General features: G+C 46.3%; 1 protein-coding gene across 2 annotated transcripts in view; it reads right to left on the bottom strand.

Annotated features, from left to right (window-relative positions):
- URGCP (upregulator of cell proliferation) overlaps positions 1 to 9280 on the bottom strand; it is a 31879-nt gene extending 22599 nt beyond the window's left edge. Inside the window, exon 1 of one of the 2 annotated variants that reach the window (XM_055414838.2) lies at positions 8982 to 9280. In XM_055414838.2, the coding sequence (XP_055270813.1) occupies positions 8982 to 8995 (14 nt within the window). In that variant the 5' untranslated portion in view covers positions 8996 to 9280. The remainder of the gene's footprint in view (positions 1 to 8981) is intronic. The other variant, XM_088831613.1, reaches the window with a different exon arrangement.
- Positions 9281 to 9568: the final 288 nt, after the last annotated feature.

Below are 9568 nucleotides of genomic sequence, written 5' to 3'. Positions count from 1 at the left end.
GTCTCCCTCCTTTGGTGCTGGCTGGGGACCCTCACTCCATTACAGCCCCCAAAACAAAACCTAACCTGAGGCCAGTTGTGCTCTACCCAGAAAGCATCACTAAATTAGTAATAACTTTTGAAACCCTCTTGGTGGATTGAACTGTGTCTCCCATACCTATGTTCTGATCCTAACTCCCTACTATGAATTTGACCTTATTTGGAAATAGAGTCTTAGCTGATCTAATTAGTTAAATTAAGACAGTGTCATACTGGAGTACGGTGAGCCCCTAGCGGCAATAAACTAGTATCCTTATAAGAGGAAAATTTGAATACACAGCGGGAAAAACATTTGACGACAGAAGTGGAGATTGGAGTGACGTGTCTACAATCCAAGAAACACCTAGGACTGCCAGCAGCCACCAAAGGGTAGGAGAGAAGCTTGGGACAGAAAGAGTCTCCAGAAGGTACCAACCCTGCTGACACCTAAGTTTTAGACATCCAGAACTGTGGAAAAAATATTCTGTTTTCTTTAAACCAGTTTGTGGTACTTTGTTACAGCATCACTACCAAACTAAGACAATATACACATAGCTCCTGACAGCTGTATCATCTTCTGCCTGTGCCTTGACATAGGTTCTCCCCTGTATGTGTCTGTGTCTCTTCTCCGCTTCTTATAAGGGCACCAGTCACTATATTAGGGCCCACCCTAACTCAGTGCAACCTCAGATTAACTAATCACATTTGTCTGAAAAGAGCCTATTTTCAAAAATGATCACATTCACAAGTACTAGGGGTTAGGACTTCAACATATGTTTCAGAGGGGACACAACTGATCCACAATATTCAGCCAAAACTAGGGGTCATCCCACCTTTGCAAGGTGACCAGACACTGAAAAGTTTAAAACTCATTGTGCAGCTGTGAGGACTGGCTGAGAAAACATACGTGAAAGTTCCATCAAACAGCGCACGAGGACAAGTTATTATAAAACGGGTAATGTAAAGCACTCTGCAGCCTGGCAGTTTAGTCCCTGAAACACACTAGAATGTTCAGGGATCATGGCAGAGGAGCCCGCTGCTGTCCTGCTATTATACACCTAGACTTTCCTGAGGGCAGCAGAGGCAGCACTGAGAAAGAGCATGCCTGTCATGTGTCAGGCAAATGTGTCCTGACTTCCGCCGATGCCCTTCCAGCAGAGCCCTAGGGCAAAAATCACCGCAACAGCCCAACCTAAGAGGCTCCCAAGGAGAGAATGGTGTAATGAGCAACAGGTCTTCGTCCCAGGTTCATGCCATGTAGGATCACCATACACGAGGAAATAGCTCTAACATTCTGCCCCAGTCCTCCAGGAGCTTCTACTAGGGTTGGGTTGGAGAGATACTATGAACACTCATTATATAAACCCTACAGAATACATGTATGTTAATCTTTAAAACAAAGCTGGCCATCTCTGCCCTGCACACCTAATGAGGTTGCTATAAGGATTCAGGTCGGGAAGATCCCCTGGAGAGGGAAACGGTAACCCACTCCAGTATTCTTGCCTGGAGAATCCCATGGACGGAGAAGCCTGGTAGGCTACAGTCCACGGGGTCGCAAAGAGTCGGACACGACTGAGCGACGGAACGGAACGGAACAGATAAGGATTCAGAGATTTACATACGTGAAGCAAGTTTATATAAGGCAGTGTTCTCTTGCATTTATCCACATATTTATTTACTGCTAGGAACTTTTCTAGGAGTTCAGGATATATCTGTGAAGGACATAAATACCTCTGCTCCTAGCTTACATTCAAGGAGGTAGGGGAAACTGACAATAAACTATTTGGGAAAGTTTAAATAGAAGATACACTGGGAGGTGTTAAAAGGCTGTGGAAGAAAGAAACAAAGTGTAGACTAGGATCAGGGTACCAGACATGTGGTGAAAGGGCAGCACAGACTGCAGTAATTAGGTCAGGGTGGGCCTCCTGGAGAAGGGGACATCAAGTGCAAGCTTGGCAAGTGGGGGCATATGGCTGGCTCCATGAGGAGAGAGTTCCAGGCACCACACAGGCCAGAAGGTGCTCAGCATCCAGTGGGAAGACGGTGCAACTGGTGCGGAGTGAGTAGGTGGAAGGCATGGCAGAGGTCAGGTAGGACCAAACTTTCCCGGCCGTAGAAAAGACTCCGGCTGTTACTCTGGAGGACGGTCTGAGTGCAAGTCACTAAGCCTGTGTTATGTTGAGAACAGACTAGAGATGAGGAAGCTCAGATCTGGGTGGCAGCACCGGAGGCAACAACACAGGGTTGGGCTCTGAACTCTGTGAAGGACTGGAAAGCATGTGAGGAAGAGTCTGGTTAAGACTCCGTAGAGCAGCTACTGTCTCAAAGGGGAATGCTACAGATGAGCCTGGCTGGAGGGTACCATGAGCAAGCCAACGCTTATGTTCTTGCCCAGGACCCACAAACAACCTCCTTGGAGATGCGGAGCAGCACAGGGGCTAGGGGCACCTAGGGAAAGCAACATTCCACCATGGACCCAAAAGACACACAGTCTGCCCATAGCAAAAGAAGAATCAACTTGTTATTTATCCGTGATAACAGAAAGAAAATAGAAGAGATAACTGAAAAATTGCTGTGAGCAATGAGAGAACTCAGTAAGCTGGGGACATACAAAAAAAATTGTAATAACCCAACTGCCTTCCTATATACAAACAAGTTTAACAATATGAAAGGAGGACTCCCATGTAGAGTATCAAAAATAAAAAAAAATTTAAATATACATAAAAATGTGCAACCTTTAAATGAAAAGAATTTCTAAATACTAAAGAATATAAAAAACTTGAACAAATGAAAAGTCATCCTTTTTGGAGAAAGAAAGGCTTACCATAATTTTAAAGTCAATTCTCCCTAAACTGACCTATAAGTGAATTTAGGTTCAAAAACAGATAAGCTGACTCTATTCAGGAATATCTGTACAATAATAATCAGGGAAATTCTGAAAAAGAACAGTAATGAAGTAGGACAAAACCTGCCAGACAGTAAAACATAGTATAAGCCACAATAAATTAAAGCTGTAGCACCAGTTCACAAATAGACGAAGAGTTCAGTAAAAGAGGAGCCCAGAGTAGGCCCAAATATGGTTGGGAATATTGTCCCTGATCCAGGTAGCTCTAAGTATCTGGTGATTATTCAATTATAACAACTTGGAAAAAAATAAAGGTAAATTCTTACTACTCCTTTCACCAAAATGAAAACAACCTGGATCAAAGAGTTAAATTAGAAAATGAAACAAAAATGCACTGAAATAAGTATTTAAGACTTTAAAAGAGTAGGAAAGGTTTCATAAAGTCAAAAGGCCAGACAGTGGAAAAGCACGTGTAACACAAAGGATGAAAGTTAGTTTTCTCAATGTACAAAGATCTACAAATCCATGAGAAAGAACCAAGCTAAATAGAAACAAAGTAACAAAGATATCTCCAAAAGGCATTCTGGGTTTAAAACAGAACAACTGTGCCCTGCCTCCCAGGGAGATGCTTCTCTAATGAGGATGCCAGCTTCTCAGACAGGAGCAGAAGGCAAGGTGCCTGAGTTTTCATTTATGTTCATTTTGAAAATTTTACCATGTGCATTGTTATTAAACAACTAACAGTTTTATAAAAAGTTACAATGCAGAAAATCTAAGACAGAACCACGTCTGAACTGCAACAGAAAAAAGGCCTTCCTGACATGCAGGTCATCTCACTAGGAATGTAAGGAGAATTCCCTCCTAGAGGAAATTCTTCTTTAAAAGAAAGAGCTGTGTCTAAGTTATTCTACATTCAGCCATATTTCATACAAGCAAAATTGAGGGTATAACCACTCTGATAAAACAGCTTCTTGCTCCAGTAAACCAAGTGAACACATCCTCACTTCATTTTCATTCCGAGCATGCCAGAGATGCTGCATGTGCTTTGTGATCAGAACAAAATACTAAATCGAACATGTTTGTTGTGCCTCAGTAAATAAATTTAAACCAGTTATCCATAATGGGGCTGTTAGGCATAAAGTTTTAACTTAAACTGCTTAACTGGGCCTCAATTTCCTTATCCTTCCAATACAGGTAATAATAGTACTTACTATAGGGTTGCTATGAAGATAAAATAACATAATATATACAAAAACACTTCAAGAGGGCCTAACAACACACTCCTTAGAAGCAGGCCGGATCTAAATTTAAAAGAACATTCCCTTGGGCTGGAAAACTCCTGCCACTCATGGTTATGGGTAAGAAGAGGCTCTCCTTTAAGTTGAGAGAGAAGTCACCACATGGCATTCCATCTGACGAAGCACTGGCACATCTGACACCCATGAGCAAGTAAGTGGAGACTGGTGAGAGCACTTGCAGAGCCAGGGATGCATCAGCTATAACAACCCTCCCAGTTCTCTAGTTTTCTCCAGTGGGGACCCACTGGGGTGGCTGCTGGTTCACTGGGCAACCCCAGATCTACAGAGGAAGAGCGAAGTCTGCATGCTGCTGCCAAAGCCACATGCATGCATTCTTTGGAAGCCACAGCAGCTCCTGAGCAGAGGCTCAGGGCTGTTTTGGACTTCACCCAGGAGCAGACGGAAATACCTCACATGAGTTCCTCAGTGTCTCATCCCCATGGTGTGATCTATGGGCCCTTTCCTTCTTCCCCATGGCCAGGCCAGAAGACCCATCCTCCACCCAGTGTGAAGAGCTTGAAGCTCTTGTGGTCATTTGGACCAGAACAGGCTTCAGTGGGAAAGCTGAGTCCTTCCCAGGAGGGGAAGACCAGGATCCTTTCCTTTCCCACAAAATGTTGGTGTTGGAGAGAATCTTCCTGGACAGGAAAGACAAAAGGTTGCAGTTAAGTCTGGGGTACTTTTAAACGTCCAATCGATGTTAATGGGAGCTGCTTTCAGCTGCCAAGGGATATGACTCCTGGGGGAGTGACCAGGAGGGCAGGTGAGGTGTTTGGTGGCTCTCCTTGCTTCCCCTACTTTCAGTCCAGGACAGGTCTCGTCATTACTCCAGGCCCTGCATAAAGACTACTTAAGTGTTACAATGACCACATTTTCTAAAACAAAAACCTGAGGGTATAAGTTTACTTACAGGATATTATGGGTGGTTAGAGTTCAATGTTATCAACCAGATCAAAGAAATTAGGACTATTTCCAAGGGCTTTCCTGGTGGCTCAGATGGTAAAGAATCCATCTGCAATGTGGGAGACCTGGGTATGACCCCTAGGTTGAGAAGATCCCCTGGAGGACGGCATGGTAACCCACTCCAGTATTCTTGCCTGGAGAATCCTCATGGACAGAGGCACCTGGGGGGCTACAGTCCATGGGGTCACAAACAGCTGGACATAACTGAGCTACTAAGCACCAAGGGGATATAAGGAGTCAGGGATGAAGTTTCTATTCTGAAGACATGGTGAATGAAGATGCCATTAGTTTACTATTTCTTGATTCAAAAATTCCATCAGACAGGCAAAACTTTTAAAGTTTGATGTCATCACATGTTGGAAGGTGTACAGGACCCTTACAATGTGGTGGTGGAAGGGGAATGCGGTACAACCATTTATAAGGATATTTGGTAGCATCAGCTAAAAATCAGACAGGTCCTCTGACCACAATTCATTGTATCTATTTTAGAAAAACACTTGTGCATGTCCTTAGGGAGACACCAATTGTACAGCATTATCTTACAAAGAAAACTGAAAGCATTCTTAACTAGATAATATAAGCATGACAGAATATTATATAAATGTCAAATTTTAGGTAGATCTGTTCTTTGTTTTCACATGGAAAGTATTTCAAAGCATACTGCTGGGTGAATAAAGCAAGCTGTAGAACAGTATGAGACCACTTACATAAAAGAGAGAGCAAATGTTTAAGACAGCAATTTTATGTTATGTGTAAAATAATAAATCAAAAAATGGGGGGGAGGATATAACATGTAAATGCAATAGCAAATGTCTGTCAGGATACCTGCCTAACTAAGATGGTGGCGGGGCGGAGGTTGGCGGGGGAGCGGAGCATGTCTCTCTGATAAAATAATGGCCTGATTTAAAAAGTACCAAAATTTTTAAACTGATGGTCTACAGAAACTCAGACTACACTTGATTTTTATTTTCTGTTTTATACTTTTTTGTTTTAAAATTTTTTACTTTTGTTTTTTAAATTATCTACCATTAACAATGTTATATATATACGTATGGGCTTCCCTGGTGGCTCAGAGGTTTAAAGCGTCTGCCTCCAATGCGGGAGACCCAGGTTCGATCCCTGGGTCGGGAAGATCCCCTGGAGAAGGAAACGGTAACCCACTCCAGTATTCTTGCCTGGAGAATCCCATGGACGGAGAAGCCTGGTAGGCTACAGTCCACAGGGTCGCAAAGAGTCGGACACGACTGAGCGACGGAACGGAAAGGATATATATGTATACATACATATACATATATTATACAGTTAACTAGGTTTGCTATCCCTCTAGATGGGTATGGATGGATGGTTGTAAAGTTGCTCTGGGTAGGAGTCCCTTCAAGATAGGCTGCAGATGATGAAGGCCACAGACTTTGGTCCCAGGAAAATACACATTTTGTACAACTTCTTTATATAATAAACAATATTAATTCTTTATTATTCTTTTAGCGTTTTATACAAATTCAAGTATATCCAAATACTTTACACAATTTCAAGGAATGCAGGACCTTGGAAGCCCACCCATAAGTTATGAACCCCAGGTTAAGAACCTTTGATTTGAACATTTAAAGTTGCAGAAATGGATGCAATCATGCAAAGAACATATGCTACGTAGGAATTAACAGAGACAGACTGTAGAACCCAAAGAACCCCCAACAATGAAGGAGCAGACAGAGTAAAGAAGAGATGCAGGCTGTAAGGAACGGAGGAAGGCCTGCAAAAGAGGGCAGACGGTAGCAGGCTAATGAGCTCCATCTCTCCTGTCCCCTCTGCCATCTCCAAACTGCTGTCACATGCACTGCCCAAGAGCTGAATGACAAACATCCTTCCATGAACAGTGGGTAGTAAACCCACAAAAGGAGGCTAGGTCCTGCAGTTTGACCCTGCCTCCATCTCCGGCCTTATCTCTACATAGTTCCAAACACACTGAGCTGTGAGGCATCTCAAATATATCTTTTCCCTTTCATGATTTCATTTTGCCATTTTCTTTTCTATAATGTCTAGCACATTGGTAAGGTCCTCAAAAACTGTCAGAATTTCTTCTTTCCTTACAAACTCTCTTATGGAAATTGTCACTTAGAAAAGAACACTAGATTTGGAGGCTGTTCCATAAACAGCCCAGCAGAAATCATGGCTCCAATCCCATCCCTGCCCTGAATCTCTGGACTTACTGCTGTAGCGCCCCGTCTAGTAGACTGACTTGGAAAGGCCAAAGGATCTTAGGAAACCAGGTCTCCCTGGCTAGACACTGGTCTATCAGCAAAGCCCTCAGACATCTGGAGATGCAGACTGTTCCCAAATTTGTACATACATAGTTCTTTCCATGAAATGAAAATAAAGTATACTAAAAATGTGACCTCAGTTTTCAAATGGGTACCTCTAAGAAATAAGTACCAACTGCAGACTTATGAGATCACTCAAAAATACTTCCAACCGCAAATATCAAATCTGCACTTACATAATCCACCACAGGGACACAGTTTAGGGACTACTGGCTCACAGAAGGGCATGCCAGCCAAGCATTAAGTCCACCTCTGACCCATGACTACAAAGTAGTGGACACCAAATGCACCATCACTTGCTAAAAGGCCTCACGGAAGTCCCACACAGCCTCAGCCAGCCCTTGCTGCTTCCAGTCTGCCCTGCCTCACCCTTTCCTGACAAGAGGGCCAGCAACACAGTGGGACCTTGAACCTCTGGGTGAATCAACATGGCCTTCTGAGGAATGACTCTTTATTATATTTACAACCTCAAAGTACTGGGTACTTCTGACTGCTCCTCCCCAAACCTAGAAAGAGGGCAGTAGATGGAAAATGCCTATGACTTGGTGGAGTCAAATCCAGCTTGCTCCATTAAGGCCCACTGCACTGAGTCAGTTCGCTAAGCCATGGCATGAGTGAACTCCCATCACCTGTAAGCGTCGTAATATCCATTATTTCTACCTCGCAGCAACCCCACCCCCACACCACGAACCGGTAAAAGCCCTGTGAGATGTGAAAGGATGTACAATTTGAATTGCTATCAGAGCCACTAGGTCTACAACACTCTTCAACAGTGGACAACAGTCAAATGAATACTAGTAACAACTAAAGCAATGACCTTGAGACTGATTTTCCTCCTCTGTTAAGCATAGCTGTTTGATTAATTCTGTCAATCCTAGCTTTCATGATCATAATGAATTGCTGAGGTTTTACTTTGCAATAAAAAATGTTTTTAAATTACAAACTCTGTGTGTCACCATCACTTCCTAAAAGAACATTTCAACACCAAGACGGTAGAATGAAGGTGAAGTCGGAATCGCGGTAGCCACTGTAACCAGGCCCACGGCCCAGACCAGGAAGGAGGCCCCGACCTGGCCAAGTGGAGGGCTGACCCTGCCCTTACCCCTGACATTCGGGGACATTCAGGCTGCGTCCTGACTGTGATGAGAGCCCAGCATCAACTCTAACGAGAACAAGCGGAGAAAACAGATGCGGAAGGCAGGGTGGCAGAGCCCAGCCGAGCTCCGGGCGCTGCGGCTCCAGGCCCCGGGCGCCAGTGGGGGTGGGGAGTCGTCGCGCCCGCGCCCCAAGCCCTCGTCCCCCGCGCTACCCGCCTCCGCGGCCCCGGACCCCGATCCCGCCCCCCAAGCTCAGAGCCTCCGCCCGCGCCCCCAGCCCGCCCCTGCCCCCGCCTGGGCCGCCCGCGGCCAAGGTCGGCAGCAGACGGCCGAGGGCCGGGCGGGCGGGGGTCCGGAGCCGCGGGCAGGGGCAGGCCGCCGGCGGGGGGCCGGAGCGCCCACCGCGCAGCCCGCAGCGGCGTGGCCGCCAGCGCCGCACTCACCCGGACGACGCCATGAGGGCGACGAGGCCTCGGCGCTGTCGCCGCCTGTGCTTCCTCCGCGCTGAGCCGCTCCGCCGGGGAGGGGCCTCTCGCCGGCCCGACTCCGCCAGCAGGCGGCGGGGAAGGCTGGGAGGGCCCGGGGTCAGCCGGCGAAGGGTGTGGGTGCGCCGGCGGCCAGATGAGGCTGAAGCCGGGCATCGGTCCTGAGCGTCTAGGGCGCTGCGGCCTCGGGAGGGGGTCCAGGGCCCGCTCCGAGCGGCCCAGAGTTGGGGGCGGGCGGCAGTGGGCGCGCGGACAGCGCTGGGTGGCACCGAGGACGAGGGCGGTGCGCGACCCGCAGGCCTGATCCTCCCACCTGCTCAGGTGCTCCGCTACATAGAGGTCAGCGGCCGCTGGAAGACGCCTGCGGTGCCAAACCAGCGGGAGAACCTGCCCTGGGGCTGCTGAACAGCTGCAGGACCCAGGTGAAGTCAGAACCTCCCAGATTTGAGTTTGATTTCCTTAAGAAAATACTTTCTTTAGCGCTGGTGTGTGAAGATGTGTTTTGTTATTAAGCAAAACAGTAACTTTGCTATTTCTTACCTGGT

The sequence above is a fragment of the Moschus berezovskii genome, chromosome 24, assembly GCF_049115385.1.
Source record: "Moschus berezovskii isolate FMDL1 chromosome 24, NW_MosBer_1.0, whole genome shotgun sequence".
In the NCBI taxonomy this organism is placed as follows: domain Eukaryota; kingdom Metazoa; phylum Chordata; class Mammalia; order Artiodactyla; family Moschidae; genus Moschus; species Moschus berezovskii.
Note: the sequence above shows the minus strand (reverse complement) of the source record. Positions and strands in the feature narration are given on the sequence as shown.